This window comes from Gymnogyps californianus, chromosome 4, assembly GCF_018139145.2.
Source record: "Gymnogyps californianus isolate 813 chromosome 4, ASM1813914v2, whole genome shotgun sequence".
Lineage (NCBI taxonomy): Eukaryota > Metazoa > Chordata > Aves > Accipitriformes > Cathartidae > Gymnogyps > Gymnogyps californianus.
This window is the reverse complement of record NC_059474.1, coordinates 69,490,899-69,510,653: the sequence shown is the minus strand read 5'-3', so window position 1 is coordinate 69,510,653 and position 19,755 is coordinate 69,490,899. Positions and strand designations below refer to the sequence as shown.

Genomic DNA, 19,755 nt, shown 5'->3' with positions numbered 1-19,755 from the left:
GGGGAGGCGACCCCCGGGGCCGCCGCCGGGAGACCGCTACAGGGCGGGGCGCCGCGGCGTGCCCCGCGCCTCACCGCGCCCCTGCGGCTCGCGCCGGGCGCGGCCCCGCGCCGCTCCCGCCCGGCCGCTCGCGCGCGGGCCAGTGGGGGGGGGGGGGGGGGGGGGCGAGGCCGGGCGCGGCGCCGCCGCTTCCCGCCGGGCCCCCGCGGCGGCGCGGGCGGCGCGCGCGGCCGGTGCCGCCGGGTGACGTGCAGGGCGCGCGGTGGCAGCACCTCCCCGCGCGCGGCTTAAAAAGAAGAAGAAAAGAGGGAGCGAAACATGAGAGCCCTAGTGAGCCGCAGCCGCCGCCGGCAGCAGCGGAGGGGGCATCGCCCGGCCCGGCCGCCGCCGCCGCCGCCGCCGTCCCACCTCGGGGACACCCTTCCTATGGGACGACAAGTGAAGGGCTGCCGCCGCCCGCTGCCCGGCCCGCCCCGAGCCTCGGCGCCTCGGCGCGGCAGCGGCAGCTGCTAAACCTGTGCCACTTGCACAACTTCGCCGGCTTCGAGCATCCTCCCGCCGGGGCGCGGGGGCTTGTTCCCCCGTTCCTGCCTTTTCGCGTCCGCCTTTTTGGAAGCGGGGGTGACCGAAGTGCTTCTCCTCCGTAGGCTTTTTGATTGCTACCGTTATTATTCTCCACCAGACTTTCCCCTTCTGGGGGAGGGAGGTGGTTTCCTGATCTGAAGTGCAAAGAAAAGTCAGTGGGATTCCCCTCCTTCTCCCCCCCCCCCCCCTTTTTTGGGTGCATTCACACGCTCCCTCAGGCATGATGCTCAAGATGCTGCCGTTTAAGCTGCTGCTGGTGGCCGTGGTTCTGTGCTTCTTCGAGGGGGATGCCAAGTTTGGGGAGAGCGGCGCCCGGAGGAGAAGGTGCCTCAACGGGACCCCGCCGAGGCGGCTGAAGAAGCGCGACCGGCGGGTGCTGTCCCCGGAGGCCCCGGGCGGCGGGGAGGCGATGTGCCGCGGCCTCTACCCCCGCCTGTCCTGCTGCTCCCGCACTGACGCGCAGGGGCTGCTGCACGCCGAGGCGAAGGTAGGCACCACCTGGGGCTGCTCTGGGGTTTGGGGGGGAGGTTTGGGGGCTTTTCTGGGGTTTTTTTTTGCGCGGAGCCCGCGCGCCAGCCGCTAACCTGCTGCGTTCCCGTGCGGGGGGATGCAGCGGCGGGGGGCGACCGTTTCTGCCTGGGAGGTGAGGGCGAAGCAGAAACATGACACTGGTGCTGATTTATTTCCCCGGGAGTCGCGGGAGCCCGGCTGCAGCTCTGCTGCCCTGGAGGGGACGTGCGCTCCGCGGGGAGAGCGCTTTGCTAGCCGGCGGGTGTGCGTGGAAGTTACTTTTGGTCCGCAGCGCCAGAGTTTCTGGCGGTGGCTGCGGCCCCGGCCCCCGGCCCCCGGCCTCGTCCCGGGGCGCCGCGGTGGGCCGGTGCAGCGGGGCCGGGCCGCCCGCAGGTACCGCTGCCCGGGCGCGGCTCCGGGGAAAGGTGGAGGAGCTGGAGGGGCTTTGGCTGCCGTCCGGGCACTGGCAGCAGTGGGGCTGTACGTTCACTTGGCGGTGGTTTCCGGTTTATTTTTCTGGGGTGAAAAATCCTTGTCCAATTTGCTCCACATGTTTAGTCGGGAAGGTTTTTGGAGAGTAGATGGTGCCGGTGTACCAAAACTTCGTGATCTCCAGCCTCCTCGGGGCCCGTGTGTTACTCACGATTACGTGTATCAGCTGCAAAAGCCCCCCGAAGCTTCCGCTGTAGGACCCTGGTCTAACAGCTCTCGCTCATCCCCGGTTTCTCACACAAGGTGCCGTGCGATGGTCTTCCTTTTCACATTACCTGGCAGCCTCCCTGCCCAATTTCAAGCTGCGGTCATGTGAAGGGAAGCACCTCCTCTGCTCACGGATTTCTTAAAATTGTCAGTTCTCTGCATCCTTTAGCGAGTTAAATTCTGCTTATCAGCTTGTTGCTTAGATTTTCAAACGCGTTGGTACCTAACCCTGCAGGACCGTGTTTGATAAGCTCTGCTGCGATGACCAGTGTTGCATCCAGGGGTACGCACTGGGAGGGAAGTTGCTGAATAATGTCATTAAGAATCACTGCACGTGAAATAAACAATCAGGTGTCTTTTTATTTTTTTCTTTTCTTTTTTTTTTTTTCATCCTGGTTTAGGTTTAATTAAGAATTCCTCAGTTACAACTGTGTAGTTGTCAAGGTCTGAGAGACTCTTGGAAAACTTGTGTTTCAGTCTTGCTGGCCCAAGCATAATAAAAAAAAATACCCAGCCTGAATCGAATTTTTATGCTCAGTTCACGGTAGATTTCACTCCATTCTCATGTAAACAGCTTCTACGAATCAACATATGTGTCTGGGTGGTATCTCTCACTTTGTTTTGTAACAAAAAGCCATATTGCATCATTTAATTTGCTCAAGTCATGCAAATAGGAAAAAATCAATAGGACAAAAAGGGGTCGACTTATCCTCCTCCCCACTAAACTGCTGCCCACACACAGAGTCCTGTTGCTTATGGCAAAAGAATAACAACAACACCATTGTGTTTGTTAGTTGGTTCACTAATGGGTGAAACTGGAGAACATCATTCTCCTTCAGTCCCCAGCTCTGTCCAAATGTTCATGCCTTTTGAGGGAGCATTTGTCCTACCCCCTCTATTCCCAGATGAGTGAGAACTGTCTTACTGCAGGTTTTCAGCTGCAGATCTCTCTTTATTCATACCATATGCAGCAGCAGTTTGAGATTCAAGGCAGATATATTTCTTCATGTTGTCTAGAGACAGTGTCATTAAGCTCCTGTGTGATAATTGAATTAAACTATAAACTAACCACACACAGATAACCTGAAAGATCTAGCTGGGAAAAAGAAAAAAGGAAAAAAAAAAAAAGAATAAGGACTGGAAAATATGTCCTTAGTTCACCCTGTTTGCAACGCCTTGGTGGCATATATGCTACTGAGATTATCCAATGCTTGGAGACCCTTGTAGTAATTGACTGAATGCAGTAAACTGGAAGTTGAATTTTGGTTAGTTTTCAATCTCCAGGCAGTTGAAGGGTTTATTCTCTTCTTACTATTCCTTGAAAATATCTTTTAATTCCCTTTGGTTTTGGTTTTTTTTTTACTAACGGTACTAAAAACCTGATATAAATGTGAGGAATTGACCGTATATGCCACAGTAGCTATGTCTGAGCTGTTGAACCTGTTTTTTTAAATATAAACTACATTTTTTAAGGAATATTATTTTACAGGGTTTTAAAAGCAGACTTTTTCACCAAAGTTTAATGTTTATGAAACATGCAAATCTGCTTTATCATATCAATATATGTTAAGAAAAAATGTCAAAATATATGTCATTTATACCTCACAGAATGAGGTGGTCATTCCATAAAAGACGTGGCAAACTATTATGGAATACATTTGAAAGGAACTTTTCTAAAAGCACATTTTTTAAACTGTGTTCTACTACAGTCCCAAAACCAACTTTTTTAAACTCCATCATATATGTACACGACGGAGTGGCTATGACATTAACAGAAATCTGAGTGCTAGCTTCTTTAAAAAAAAAAAGAATTGAGCATGCTCAGTAGACATTTTCATAAGAGCTTCTTGGTTAAGATGCTGGGTCTTTGACAATTTTTGACCGAATTATTGATCGGTGTTTATAATGAAAACACTACCATTGCATGCAGTTTAGGGAACAAAAATGGAGCTACCATAATGAACAGATACAACATTGCACTGGCTCAAGTAAGATTTTTGCATCCTGTTGTTGACATTTAACTCTTTGTCTTCTGGTTTTCTGCAATATCCCCTTGTTTATGAAGGGCTACTACATACCAGTCAAATATTGTAATATCAGTTTTTCTAAAAGTTTGCTTACAGCCCGACAGGCAAAGAAGTCCTCTCTACCTTGGATGGTTTCACAGCCAAGGCTGTCAAGGAATGGGTGAAAAGTAATTGTTTTCAAGTGTGCCCTTTTACAATCATTTGTTTGCTCTGGCTCTTTCACGAACAAAGGCTATTGTTGAACACATCCAACTAAACAAATAACTCATCTTGGGGTCCCTTTAACAGCTGCCTTAGTACAATGATCTATTTACATATTACCCTAAAATTGAAACCGAACTCTTTAATGACATAATCCAGCACTATAATACAGAAGAAGCATATGTTCAACCCAACAGCTGAACAATCTCGTAAGCATATGATTTTTAGACATAAATGCTTGTATATCAAATACGGCTTAATGCAATGACTTACTTCACTGGTTTTTTTCTGTTAACATCAAAATTATACTGCCTTTCTCAAACTAGATATGACAGAGTACACAAAACAGATGACAATATTCAACGTAAAGAATTTCTGTCTATTGTGTCATCTTCTGTTTCTTCTTGTTTGCACTATTCTTTTTGGTGATAAACCAATTTAGTATGCTATGCTTTCCTGCGCATTCCAGCATTTATCTTACCTTTAGTCTACCCATTTTACTTTCATGTGGCTAGAGATTAAAGGATGATCTTACAGATGTTGTAAATTAGTCAGCAGCAGGCATAATCATTATTAGGCATGTTGCAATAAATGTTTGGAAGTTTTACATATTTTCCAGAGCACAGTTAGTTTAAACCACTGCAGTTTGATGGTTTCACATACGACTTTAAAAATTGAAGCAGGAAATTAGTTTACATTTCTTCAAAAGACCAAAGCCATTGTCAACTTTAAGGTCATTTTCGAAGTAGAGATCCAACAGAAAAAGCTTCATTCAAATAAGTATTTCAGCTTTCACTTAAAACTGCTTTAATATACTCCAGGATAAATACATTATCAATTTACTGAAATTCAGAATAGAACGCTTGTCCTATCTCCCAGCCAGGACAGAGTTATACATCAGACCTCACACAGAGCAAATGTTACCACCCTATTTTGCTTGAGCATTCTAAAAGTTAAATAACATTGTACTTGATTTTCAGATAATTGATTGACTCTCATTCCTTAATCATCCGATTAGCTATTATATGACCAAGATTCATTCCAGAAATGACATGAGGGGGTGAATTCCTGTGGTTAATTCCTGGATAGCAGCTGCTCAGGGGGATTAGGATCCTTTTGTCTTAACTTTGAGGACTGAAATGTTGGCAGGCATTACTTCTCCTGTATCACCAGGCAACGTCAATTACGTTTTCCACAAGAAACAGTAAATTAGCTTTGCTATCCTGTAATTTATTTTTTTTTTCCCCTGTTCACAATGCATTCTGGAGTCTTCCAGTAGAAGTACAGTTTTCTGTCTGCATCACTGTGGAGTTAATTCAATAAACACACTGAATATTTACCTAGTAATACCTTGTGTTTACTTGTACTTCTAAACACACCATCATACCGATACCACAAGAAAGCCCACTGACTGAGATCAACTCCCTGACAAAAACATCTGAGACTTTTGCAAAGCAGGTGATACAACTGAATATAGGCAAGTACTTTGAAGAGTCTGTAGTCATGGTGCACTTCCCTTTGGTGGAAACACCGAAATAGGTCATTTCATCCTTACTTTAGGAGAGCTCCCAGCTTCTTGGTGACATAACGTTCTTAAAAAGCAGATAGTGCTTTTGATCGTCCCCTATTGCCTTCAGACTTTGTTCTATTTGGCAGACAGTGACTTGATTGAATTATACAGGCCACTTCCCATCAGAACCACAGCAACACAAAGTACCAAGGTCAGGATGCCTCATCCCTTAAGAAAGTCCAGCTAATACAGAAGATTGCCTCAGCAGTGTGGATTACTGCAAGCATATAAATTCTGTTCTCTACTACCTGGATTGCAATCCTAGGCAGTATTAAGTCAAGTTCAAAGCTTTAGTTAGTATGTATTTTGGTTATAGTTTATTGTAGTAATCATTATATTTTTAGTTCTTGTCTTCAAGGCATTTTTCCCCAGGTCTACCATATCTAGAACAACATCGGAAACTCAAGAAAGAAGACTAAGGTTAATAGGTCTGCTGCTATGGCCCAAATGAGCAACCTAGCAAAAAGAATCTAAACTTTTTCAGGAGAGAAGGGGCTGGGGCTCTGGAAAGAATTCCCCAAAGAATTCAGGGCCAATGCAAACCTTTTGCCATACATGCAACATGCAATTAATTGATTACTGTCTTCAAGGTTTTAAAAAAAAAAAAAAAATGACAAACCCTTTCCAAAAGAAGAGGTGAGACAATTATATTCCCAAGAAGGGTCTGAAGAGAGATAATAAACTATACGTGGCAGATGTTAGTCACATTATTTAATTGCAGGTGCTATGAAGCCGAGGATAGTCTGAGAACAGATAGCCTAAAGAACGGAACATTTAATGCATTTAACGATCCTGGCAAATCTGGAGGAATTCTTTTTGAAGCCAATGGCAGCTCTTCCAGAATAAGAGTAGAAGCCAAATGGTGTTCTTCTAATCAGTTGTCCAACTTACACCACGAAACTTTAGTACACGTTTCAAATGGCCTTTTGACAATATATCTATGGTAAGACTAAATTCTCCTGGAAAGAGTTTGTCTTCTAAATTAAGGTTCCTTTAAATAGGATTTTGTGTAACTGTACAGGCCATATATATTGTGTAATATTTTGAATACATATCTGTTTAAAACAATGGAGGGTGCGTTTCTCTCAAGTGGTTGAGTTTTATGTAATTATGATCTGTAAATAAAATGCTGAGTTCAGAACTGTATTATCAAAGTACTGCCTCCTAGAAGAGAGCCGACCTATGAGACAGCATACTCAAACATGTCAAGAGTCTTCATGCATTGAATAACTTATTGTATCGAAAGTAATTTAGATAATTCCCTTCAATGTTATGTTGCAAGGGAATGACATTGGAAAGTCCTTCTACAAATCAACTCAGAGATATGAACTATAGCAAAACTGTGTCAATATTTTCAAATGCGCTCTTTACAAATATTTACAAATTTTACAGAATACAAATATTTACTGCATTAATATTTCTTAATATAACTGTCTTACAGTCTTTGTCTATAACTGCGTTAAACAAATAGCAGAAAGAACCTGAGCTTTGTTTTTGCATTGGATCAGATTCAGTCCCTCTCAACTGGGAACACATTTCCCACTACCCACCATTGGGATGAATGATCAAAAAACAATCCATGTGGTTAACAATAGAGTAACAAAGTGCACTGCGTTCAAAGACTAATAAAGACGACTCTGCTGTTTTCCATTATTTTTCACGATTTGATGACATTGCGCTCCTTAGGCTCCTGTGTTTACTTAAACACATCATCAGTCGTGGTTTCGTGCTTCTTCAAGTACTATGCATAATATATGCTCTTTTTTCAGGACAAAGTTACAGTTTCAATATTGAGACAAACAAGATGTTACGAACAAATTCTACTTTTTCACTTATAAAAAGAAATGTCTGAAAACATACAGCTTTTCCCACCTCCAAGTAGTTTGCATTAGAGAGAGCAAAAAGCCGAGCAGCATTTAAAGCATGAAAAATCCGAGGCACCTGCTGAACTCCACAGCAGTCATTTCAGTAGCCAGACTGCAGTATCGTTCAAGATACACCTATTTAACAAATACCTAGATATGGTTTTCCTGATGTGTTTTGATGGTAGAATTTTAATTTTTAGTCTCTAAATACTTGAATAGGTCACCTTACAAGTTAGATTTTTAAGTATTTCTCATAAGAGAAGTGGGTAGAAGGCCTGCTGCTGTAGCTCCTCCTTACATAAATGATCCCTCTAGTTCAGAGATTGCCTATGTGATAAGAGATTGCAGGCATGAGTCCATAAAATAACTTGAGTGCTATTATTCTTATCTGAGAAAGAGGAAGAAGCACTTAAAATCTCACTGTACTAATGACATATTGCACATTTCATAGTAATAATTTTTGCACTTCCGGAACGGTGACATGAAATAGGATGCATTTATACTAACTGTATTGGTTCCACTAGCATTATTTATTACATTAGATCATGCGATCTTTTTTTGTGTAAGATGGGGAAACAGGTCATATGTTTATTTTTCTCTGGTTTGTGGCTTGCAGATACTTTCTGTTACCAACAACACAGAATGTGCGAAGCTACTGGAGGAAATCAAATGTGCACACTGCTCACCTCACGCTCAGATCCTATTCCACTCACCTGAGAAAGGGGAAACACCTGAAAGAGAACTAACTCTTCCCTACCTGTGCAAAGACTATTGTAAAGAATTCTATTATACTTGCAGAGGTCACATACCAGGTAAAACTTCTAACAAAATACGGGGCTAAAGGATGTCTGTTTTGAAATGTTGATATTGCCTGAGCAGTTATAGATCCAGCTCTTCACTAGGTAAAATCCCCATTGATATCCAGGGGATTTTGCCCAAGCAAAGACAGAATATCTCAGGGTCTTCACAGCAGATCTTATGTAGTGAGGTAAATATTTTGAGCGCTTTCTTGCTACCCTCCTATTAAACTCTCCATGAAACACAGGATTGTTTGTTGTCAAAGGCACCTGCAACTATGACCTTTGCTGAAATATTAGCGTGTTCATTCAAACCATATAAACAAGCAGCTGGCCATCCAAAAGGCTATTCTAAATGATACGTAGCTTTAAAATGCAAGAAATAAAGGATGCTGGCTGTTTGCTGTAGACTCTAAAAGCTGATGAGTAAAGTGTTTTTTCTGGTTTTGTTACCCTAGAAACTGATGGTTTTTCCACAGGGTTTAAAGCCCATTGAAATCAAAGGGAGCTATTCGATAGACTTCTGTGATCTTTGAATCACTTCCAACATGCTGTTAACAACCAGATTGTTAACTAACCTAACACTTCCTCACTGTAGTCAGTAGAGTTAGCTGGACGTAACCAAAACCAGAATTTGACCTGTGTTGTCTAAGGCAGTCAGCAAATGTGTGCTATCACTTGTAACTATATCAACAAAATAACCACGGAAGATGGTTCTTTTAGAAATACGGTCTTAATACGCTATTATATTAAATAATATCTTTGGTATTCTCAATAGTAAATTATTTATATGTTTAAGACTGTCATTTTTAAACTATGCTTTTTTCCCTGTCCAAACACTACTTATAAATAATGCCACACACGAGAAAATAATTAAACTGGTTAAGATGTTTTTTTTCACTAGCAACAGAGACTGGAAAAAAGAGTTGATAACGATACAAAAAATGAATTTGTGAATAGTCATTTTTGACATATGAACACAGCTTTGTAATATAATATAAACATATTTGAGTAAAGGGGATAGTTTAAGTGGAGGAGATTTGGAGGAGGGTTTTTTAATTGCGTGTGTACAGTGTGTACTTGTTTTCTCTGAAATCCCAAGAGTGCAGGGATTTTTTGCAGCGTTCTTTTATTGACTTGAGAAAACATTTTGAATTGACTTACTTTTTCCCTTTACTGTGGTTTAACATGTATCTCAACCCATTCAAATATGAAAATATTATTATTGTCTTTATAAACTAAGAGATGTTTCGAAGGCTTTCTTAAACCAGCTGTTTCTTGCTCTTTATCACATTCCCCAAAGCAAAGCAGAATAGATCACAGTTGCCAAGACTGCCTGCTGAACAGCGATAACAGATTAGATATTCTAAATGTTTGGCCCATATAAGAACTCAGCACAAAGACTTTTTTTGACATGAGTTTGTAGCTAGTGCAAATGATTAGCATATTCTGCAGAGCAAGTCCCTCATAGTTGTTTCGTGAAATTCTGTGTTTCTGAGGAAACAATTTGTTTAATTGGAAAAAGCGAACGAGGGAAAAGGGGGAAAGAAGGAGGAGGTGGAGGGAGGGAGAGAGAGAGAATGAGAAAGGGCTGAACAGCACAGGAGCTATAGCCACAGGAACCTCACTCCTCAGATCAACATATGTGGTGACGAATGACAAATTTATTTTTCTACAAAGTTTGTGTATATGTAAAACTGCTGAAGTGCATCAAGATGTCAAGTGCTTTTTGTGACCACCCAGGTTGCCTTGAAAGATAACCAGATGAAAGCATAACTTTAGCACTGGACAGAGCACTGTGCTTTGCAGGAAAAGAGCTTACATACTTTAGCGTCAGTTAAAATAGGATTTTTCCTACATCAATCAGATGCTAATAATCATTCTAAATACTTGTTCTGAAAGTGGGTTGTACTAACAAAAAGTTGTTGCACACTCACATCCACCAACGGGGTTAATTTGGTGACTTGGCTGGTACATATGGTTGTTGATACCTATACTAGGATTTCCTGAAGGTATTAATTAAGTAAGATTCAAGCCCTTTTTGAGAAGATGGCCTATAGGCTTTTAATATAGTTTAATAGTCTTATACATTCTAAAATATAAATAATTAAAATAACAACTTATTTGGGTTTTCTATTTTACCTGTGAGACCCATATATCCGTAATAATATTTATTGCAAAAGAAAGAAAAAAATAGAAAATGTGGAAGCTATGTTTTCAGCTTAGCCTGGAGGATTAAACAAAGAGCTGGAAATTAATAGGCCCCCAAACCCAAGGTCTCTGGCAATGATTCACTGTGCATTTGTTAAAAAGTCAAATAATTACTCTTCCTCCATTAGGGAGTGCTAATTGTTTCTGAACACCAATACAAAGGAGTTTAAGGAAATTGCTGACTACAAAAATAATTTTGTCCCTTAAGTCCTGCACAAATGAGAAATATTATTAGTGATTTAAGATAGCAAGCATCTTTTCTGGAATTGAAACTTTAGCAGTACATATTAACCAAGAAGACTGAGAAATTATACATCAGTTTTTTTCATTAATTAGCTCCAGAAATTCATTTATTGTTCTGTCTCTTTTTGCAAAGATGAAAACTCTAGCAGATCCTTGGTTAACTCTTTTGAAGACAGCAGTTTGCCCACCAGTTATGACTGTATCAGAACTTCCATTGACTTCTTAGGAATATCCAAAGAAAAAGTGGACCCGATTCTTTATTCAAACAGAATAATAACAATAGCTGTTAGGATTGTATGGATATATTAATGCAGGAGGGTGTAATGTTTCACAAAGTCTATGAGATTAGAACTTCCCTGCTTCATCCCAGGTGACTGTTCTCATTATTTCTCATCTGATCTTTACTGTAGGCCTCAGTTTAAGTGATTACTGATGGAGACACTGGAGTTAAGTGACTTAATGAAGTATCTTCAATCAATATGAATTTTAAGTTTTCCAAGGTCATAAGAGAAGACTGTGTAATGTTTATTATTAATATAGCTCGTAAAGAAAGGCACGGCTGATTCTCCCTTTAGGCATGAGCAGAAACTTGATCCATGCCAGTGGAAGTGACATATTCTAAGGAACAAACCTGTGCCACAGCCACGGTGTGTTCTGCCAACCAAAGACATTGGACAGATTTTGAACTCTGTGCTCTCCATTATTTTCATTTGAAGAAATGGGTTCCAGATGATTGTGGGTGAACTCAGATCCAGGCCCAGATCTGAATCGGGCATTACCAGAACAGCTGCTTGATAGGAATTTTTTAAATCCCAACAGGGGCACCCCAGCCCAAAATGCTGGAAATCTAAGAAATTCTGCAACCCACACAATACTTCCAGAAGTTCTAACATAGTCGACTAATAGTCACAATCAGTATAGTCAACCCGCAGAAAAAATAGTAGTGGCTCATAATGTTGCTACTGCTAACAAGAGCATCAAGGGGATTAACCCTGACACTGTACGTGCAACGTGTCAGTATGAGAAGAGGGCCTAGTCACTTGAAAACCAGTAGGAAATGATGTGAGCTACCACTGAACTTACTACATTTTGAAACAATCAGTCTGGAATCACATCTTTGATTTAGTTTTCACTGAGAGTTGAGAAGAGAGAGGAGAATGTGGGTTTTGTGAACAAATTCACATCTAGCTGTCAAAAGTGCAAATCAGAAAAAAAAAGCCAGGAAAATTCTTCTTTTACACAATACTGAACTGTATGCTCAAGGTCACAGCAGGAATAAAGCAGGTGAGCCTGATTTCCAGATGCTCTCTAAGCCAGTGTAGGTCTACTCACATGAGTGGATGATATTCAATCCTGTGTGTAGTGCAAACAAGGAAGGGAGTGAATAGGAACTTGACTTACTGTAAAGACAAATGCTACCACGACATTTGAGTTGTATATCAAAGAGAAGAGGCGGGGGGATGGGTAAGCAGGGAATCCAGTGAAGTGGGATTTGGTGAAGGTAGGATAGGAAGGAAGATGCAGTGTGAGGAATAACTGACCGCAAATATGAGTGGAGAGAGGAGGTGAGGATCAGCTGAGAGCAGAAGTTTTCCCTTGAAAAGGCTTGAAATCATGCAACTTAATCCCACAGTTTTTTATAAAGGTGAACACAGAAAGCCTTCACTATAACTGCCTTAACTGAAAAGTCTGTAGTTTGATTCTTGTTTGCAAGACAGAAAGTTTTAAAAGCATAGAAATGCAAGCCTGTGCAAAATCTGACATGTACAACACTTAAACATTATGTTTAATCTTCCTTTGTGATTTCAGTTTTCTTCCTTAACACGAGCACTGCTCTGTCAACACAAACACAGCTGGTAGAAAATTTGTAATGATATGTATGAGTCTTTTAAAATAAAGTAATAAGTACAGAAATTCACACAGCACCAAATGTTGCAGTCCTTATTAGGCATAGTTCTCATAGAGGACAGTGACAGAGCTGTATCTGAATAAACTCAGACTGAGCAAAATGATCTTTTTTTTTTTCTCCAAACAATTCTAGTGCTTAGGGGCACTTCTCAAGGGCCATTCTTCTGGACACTGTACAAACACTGAACAAAATGGCAAACTCTACACTAAAGACCTTACAATCTAAGCACGATAAAGAAAACATTAAATGGCTACAAGCAGATAGGAGAGTAGAAGCAAATGTTTTTCTGACTGTCTTTAGTGATGCTGTTAGTATGTTGAATCTAGTATATATAACACAAGCAGATTTTTTTTTTAATTACTGTGTTTTTTATAGAACAAAATTCCATCCCTAATTCACAGGTGAAACTGTATTTACAGAGGTTACATTCCTTCTAGTAACGCAACATTTTAGCAATTTACTGACCGATTTTCATAGTTTAATTCAAACCCCATTCTTTATGAGCATTTTTAAGGAAAATGGAACATAAGCCTTATCCTTTGTTGGAACCTGCTGATGGGTTTGCTAAATAGCAAAAGGCGACTGCAGTGCAACATGTACTTAAGTGCACGATAAAATATTTCATAAGGAAAAGAGATTAGTCTTACATATAAGAAAAGGCATTGCATAAGGCATTAGTCAAGTGAGTTTGCATCTGATTGTTATTTGAAATGAACATGTACCGAGTAAACAATATGATCATAATATGCTCTCAATTTTTCTGACTAAAGATAACATTCAAAACAAGACTGCTTTATCCTTAGTAAATAGTAGATGGTATACTTGGAAAATTCTATAAATTCTTAGAAATCGTACACCTCTAATTTGCTATTGCATCTTCTGGAATGACCCACTGTGCCTAGAGAAATAAATTATTAAAGACAAAACTGCGTATTCTTAAGTCAAATAATTCAACAGCAAGATTTTAGATTACCTTTGATTTTGGCATTATATCTACAAGCCTTGGAATACTACTCCATGATTATATCAGAGTTCCTCTTCAGTTGTTCCACTTGAAATGATATCTCCCATTTTCTCCAAATAACTACTATAAATTAAAACCAGCTCCTCAGAGATGATATTTACTGAAGCTCCAAATCATGGTAATTAAACTTCTATACCACAACACACTACCATGTGTTTCCAGATATTATTTTATAGAAACCAAAGACAGGCTTTGTCGTGTTATTTTTCCAATATTTTTAAAGGAAGATGCATATGAAAAGAAGTATAGTTGGGTGGGAAAGGCTTTCCACTCCACAAAAATTCTGGGATCTAAAAAATTTTCCTATTCCACATAAGGAAGAAATTGAACTCTTTCGAAATTTTCCATGAAGAAAGCCACAGAGAGACCACCCCAGGATAGCTAATAAAGTCGTTGTTAGGACATTTACTTGGGAAATGGGAGACTTAGGGTCAAACTCTTGCCTGACAGATGAGGGGCATTGACCTGAATATTCCTCTTCCTAATGAAACACCCTAATTAGAAGACATTGGAGTATAGTGATACGAGGTTCGCTGTCTGTTTCTCTCTTTTTCATTTAGACCAGAAGTTAGAGTTTGGACCAGAAACATCACGTTAAGTAAAATTTTGTCAAAACTGATAATGTTTCTGAAAAAGCTTTGCTTGTAAGAAATTGGCATTTTCCAATGAAACACAGCTGTCCTTGATCAGCTCTTATTGTACATTGTAAGCCAGAGGTTTTATGGGCAAGATCTATGGATTACTGCATTATTCACAAGTGGTAAAGCCATGCATAAATTAGACCTCTAATTCCAATTAAGTGCTAATTCTGTGTATCCTAAGAGTTATGTCCTGGACCATAGTACATCCTAACACAGTATGCCAATAACGCAAAGAGGAATGAAGGTAACTTAAGACATATTCTCTTAACAACGTTTTAGTAAAATAGTACATGTATAACTAGCCGAATTCTGTCTTCTTAGATTTAATACTAATAATTAAAAACTGGATAGAAATGACTAGAAATAGGTTTGTGGACAGAAATAGATATTTTTGCTGTCATTAAACATAGTGTAATGCCAGTAGTGGCAGGGTTTTTCCTCAAAGGCTCTCATTTTACCAACTTCTTGTTTCCCTGGGTCTTCGAACTCCTTCCTATTTTAACCTAAAACCTGAAGACCACCTTTCATCCAAGCCAGCTTAAAGCCAGCTTCAATGCAGCATGAGACATATCCCCCTTTTCAGGGGATGGGGGCTGAGGAAGTAGACCTCACGATGGGACACTGTGTTCACCCACTCTAATGCTGGGAGTCAACCAGAGGCCAACTGCATGTCAACACGGTGCAGTTTTCAGCAGTACTTCTTGCTTTCTGAGACAAATAATTATTCACCTCTCCGACTGATGTCCTTTGCTGCCAGCATTCCACAAAGTCTTTACTGCATGTCTTTTACTGAAGTCTTCACTGAAATTTTTACTACAACAAGCCACTTAAAAAAAAAAAAATTAAATGAAAGCTGCTCAAGCTGTTTTACAGCAGATACTACACTTGATTAATAAGGTTAAAATCAGGGGAAAGTATATCACAGCCTCAACTCTGAACTTTGTCTCTTAATTTTTTAATGAGTGAACTGTAGTGTCATTTTGAATGAAATGGTATTTTTATTTAAGCACACTGAAAATAAGGTTTAATACAAATACAGATGAATAAACTATAAAAGGTAATAGTTTGTATTTATTTAGAGCAGGCCTTTTTTGCAGATAACACTTTGTTTAGAATGACTTCTTTTTCAACTCAATATATAATCTATTTAAAGATTAGTTTGACGGCACAAAACTGCAGACATGACAACACACTAAATATTTGTATGCTCTTTTGCATTTTTAAGGTTTTCTCCAAACTACAGCTGATGAGTTTTGCTTTTACTATGCAAGAAAAGATGGTGGTGTATGCTTTCCAGATTTTCCAAGAAAACAAGTGCGAGGGCCAGCTTCTAACTCCCTGGACCACATGGAAGAATATGACAAAGAGGAAGAGATCAGCAGGTTCATAAAGATAAATGCTGTTTAATCTGAAAAAAAAACCCTAGCAAAGCCTGTGGTTTTCACAGTGAAACAGCTCAGTGTGTGCTTATGCTCAGCAGCTGTGTTTTCCAGATGTTACTTTCTTTTGCTGCTGCTAGTGTACGTTAAAAGAGAAAGTCACATTAGCTTCAGTATTTCAGTACCATTTGATATTTGCGTTGCTGAAAAAGTGTTAGAATCCTAGTCCGATCCACCCTGTGGATCTTGGTTATGGTCCACCCTGTGGATCATACGTAGTTCTAGGAAGTCATTTCTACCTGAATTTAATATTACTAAACAACTGCAATAAGTTTATTAGTACAATATTTATTTCGTGATTTTCAATTTATTTCATTCATGTATTTTTCTTTGCGAAAATAATTAGATTGTCCCATCATAAGTCATTATTTTTAAATGGGTTTTAGAAGCCAAATTTTGTCAAATTGCTGGAATTTACTGTTTATTGTATTGTAGAAATTTTGTATTTATAAATTGTTCTCTTTTTTTATCAAATTTTTTCTCTCCTATACTGCTACATTTCAGATCTAAGAAGGATTAATTTTCTCTTTCTTGTATACAAACCAAATTTTGCTGAAGTGAAGTTCACATTGATTTTCAGTATTATCTGCTTGCATACATTCAAGGAAATAAGTTTATTCTGGATTGTATAACTGTGTTTTTAATATCACTGCAGAGCAATCATTTTATGTTTTAGGAACATTGTTGTGTCATGGTTACGAGACAGAAGAAGTTTCTCATTATTTTTTAAAATTTTTTTAGAAAACACAAGCACAACTGCTTCTGTATTCAGGAGGTTGTGAGTGGACTAAGGCAGCCTGTTGGAGCAGTACATTGTGGGGATGGATCCCATCGCCTCTTTATTCTTGAGAAAGAAGGATATGTGAAGATTTTCAGTCCTGAAGGAGACATACTCAAGGAACCTTTTTTGGATATACACAAGCTTGTTCAAAGTGGAATAAAGGTTGGATTTTATACTTATCTCTACCTGTTTATATTTTAGCCTGTATATGGGGAAAAAGGGAAGAAACGTTTTTCAGAAATTATTTTAATTTAAATAATAAAAAGGAAGAGTAATGACAACAGGCACTACAGTTCTATCTGGCAAAGAAGTGAAAAGCTCCTTGTTTTGGGAAGGGAAAACATAGCATCTTATAACTGTCACCACATTTTTCTCTTTCCCTTCATTTTTTCCTGACTTTAAATTCAGAAGAAACTATCCAACACCAGCATCCCACAGCATTGTCTTTGTATTTTCATCCTTTGGGCTCATTTCTATCCCACTGAATTCAGCGGAGTTTTGCTGTGATTCCAGTGGGAGCAAGTTTGGCTCAGGGCCTCCCCTGACCTGCAGGTGCTCAGTGATGTCCCGGGAGCTGGACACAGGAGGGGGTCTGGGAGTGCTCAGGGACCCCCGGGAGAGGGGCTGGGGTGTTCACTCCCTCTTGGCTCAACCTCAAATGTGGCACAAGCTGCCCTTGGTGGGAGGCTGCTTTAAAACGGCAGGTATTTGAGATGCACGTAAAAAGTGACTGATCTTCTAAATTCAGACACGCGGGTGGGGTTGGTGCAACAGCTTTCATCATGTTTAATGGGAAGGCTTTCATGGTCAGGGGAGTGAATGGTGAATGGGCACTGATGGGAATACATTGGAGGGTGAAGGTAAGAAATTACATCTAGGTATGGGGTAAGTACTAATGGAAAACTCGTAAGTCTATTGGGGGCTATTTTACTTTGGAAATGTCATAAGGGTTGTTTCATGTTGATTTCTTGTCGTATTTTAGAATGGTAATGCAAGTAAAATCCAGATATATAAAGCAAATTTAAATTGTAATCAAGTTTTGCCTAGAACAGTCAGGACTATATATCATAAAGCCTTCATGGATGAAAGATATATTGACATACTCTTGACAGAGTAATCTTAAATAATAATTGTGACAAACTATATCGATTTAAAATGCATAGCACATGCTAACTAATCATTTTGTGTTTCAGCTGTAAGGGCAATAAGCTGATTAAGATAGTCTTTTCTGAGAGAAAATCTCAGAGGTTTTTGGTTTGTGTTGAAAGAGAGAGAGAAATGAAATATATTACACCTTTTTCAGGAAAAGAACCAATTTATATGATTCTGTGACTTCCTGAACATTTCCCTTTCTGCCTCTGTAAGTAATCATTAAGTTCAAGATACCAAAACAGAAAGGACTTATCAGGGGTATTTTTGAACATCAATCTAAGGCTGTTTCGTATTTCTTAACCAAAAATTCTGATAGTTTGTACTTGTGAAAAACTGACACTGAAATTTTCCACAGAACTGCTATCGATCCCAAACAAACCTTCCTTGAGGAAACTTTTACAGCTGGAATTTACAGGCAAGGCTAAATGGAAAACTGATTTTCCATGCTTCTGAATAGGCAATAGCCTGCTTGATAAGACTCTAACAGCTACTCTCAGAGTCAGATTCAACTTTTAGTTCTGTTTTAAATCAGTGACCTGATATTTTTAGTCTTTACTACCCTAACCATCATATAATACTCTAAACTGGATCTGTTTCAACTATAACATTTTGTGTAAATAATTTGATGTTCTCTAAGCTAGAAAGTCTAATTCAATTCCCTGAGATAACAGTCCGGTGACTGAGGATAATTGTATTGCAGTGTTTAATGCAGGCTGGCAAGAACGGAGGCTTTATGTACTTCACAGGTAAGGAGAAAGGGAATGTGCCTAGAAGCAATACTCCAGCTCTTAAATAGAAAGGGGAAAGAATTTGAGGAATGAGTAGATTATATAAAATAATAAATAAATAGAATAAAACAAAACCCACATAATCCAAATGGTAGTTTTAAAACAAGAGTTCTTAAACATTTTTATGCTTATCCCCTGCAGTCTGATTCCTATAATCATTGTCCATGGTCCTTTACCTACAAGGATGCAAGATCACTGTGACAACAGTAGCAATTATTCTATCAAAATAGACTACTTGAGGGGTATTTGATTTTACTTACCTGTTATACACTTTAAAGCTAGAAATTGGTAATGGAGAATACTGTGTGGATAGACAATTTTCCAGCAGGCAGTGCAGATAGTGTACAGCCAGCAATTAAATAAAACCCCACTATCTGAAACGCTGCATCCACGTGCAAAGTGCGAGAATCACTGAATGTGTCCTCTATGCTTACTCAAGAAATGCTTGTAGTGTCAGGTAGATGAATTTGTATGTATACATTTTGCTTAATGTGCCTGATTTTTCTCATATAGTGGTGTAAGTGAAAAAGTAAAATTAAATCAATGAATTTTTAGTTGTCCCTGATCATACTTAGGCTCATACGTTCAGTGAAGTGTTTTGCCAAGGTAACTTGTTGCCTTTTTTGAGTCCTCTGTTCATTTACACAGATTCGTAGATGTTAACCCCAAAATCTAGTCAATTCCTGTATAACATCATCCATATAATGTTATTCTTCAGTTAACATAGAGACTATTCATTGAAGTGAACAAAAACTGTTCACCTCTTTTCCAACCTTGGAGCAATGGTAGCAAGAAAAGGCAAACAATTCTTTTTTGCTAAAAATAAGTGTAAAAATTTTCTCTCTTATACCCAAGTGTCTGAAAACAGCAGTTTCTTTTAATTTTCCGTTAACGCTAGTGACAACAGTAAAAATATTTTCTCAAACTTTTATACCTACTGTAATGTGGTAAACATCCTGCAAATCTGTAATTCATCCTCCTCTCTCATTTATTCGGATCGAAGAGAAAGAATAATCTTCTTGTCAGCTGCTAATGTCATATTTGCAGTGCCTGACTCCATGATGTGGGGCGGCACATGGTAAGTGAAGAATCCTCCTCTCACAGGGAAGGGTGTTGGCTTTGCGACTGACGTAAATTTTCAGATTATGATGTGCATTGTTTTCCAGCTCAATTAGAAATGCAAGACAGAGGAAGAAAAATTGAATAAAAAGAAAAAGCTTTGTGGATATAGAAGCTTCTTGGTTTAAAAAGTGGTTAAGGAACTGGGGGAAGATCTTTCTCTGAATGCTCTTTTTTCTCTTTGGTCAAAATGT

The 19,755-nt window shown here is 39.5% G+C and overlaps 1 protein-coding gene across 1 annotated transcript in view; it reads left to right on the top strand.

The window, feature by feature from the left end:
* The first annotated feature begins 476 nt into the window (after positions 1 to 476).
* HHIP (hedgehog interacting protein) overlaps positions 477 to 19,755 on the top strand; it is a 72,521-nt gene continuing 53,242 nt past the window's right edge. Inside the window, exons 1-5 of the mRNA XM_050896115.1 lie at positions 477 to 643; positions 804 to 1,072; positions 8,074 to 8,269; positions 15,508 to 15,664; positions 16,463 to 16,664. Of these exons, the coding sequence (XP_050752072.1) occupies positions 806 to 1,072; positions 8,074 to 8,269; positions 15,508 to 15,664; positions 16,463 to 16,664 (822 nt within the window). The 5' untranslated portion in view covers positions 477 to 643; positions 804 to 805. The remainder of the gene's footprint in view (positions 644 to 803; positions 1,073 to 8,073; positions 8,270 to 15,507; positions 15,665 to 16,462; positions 16,665 to 19,755) is intronic.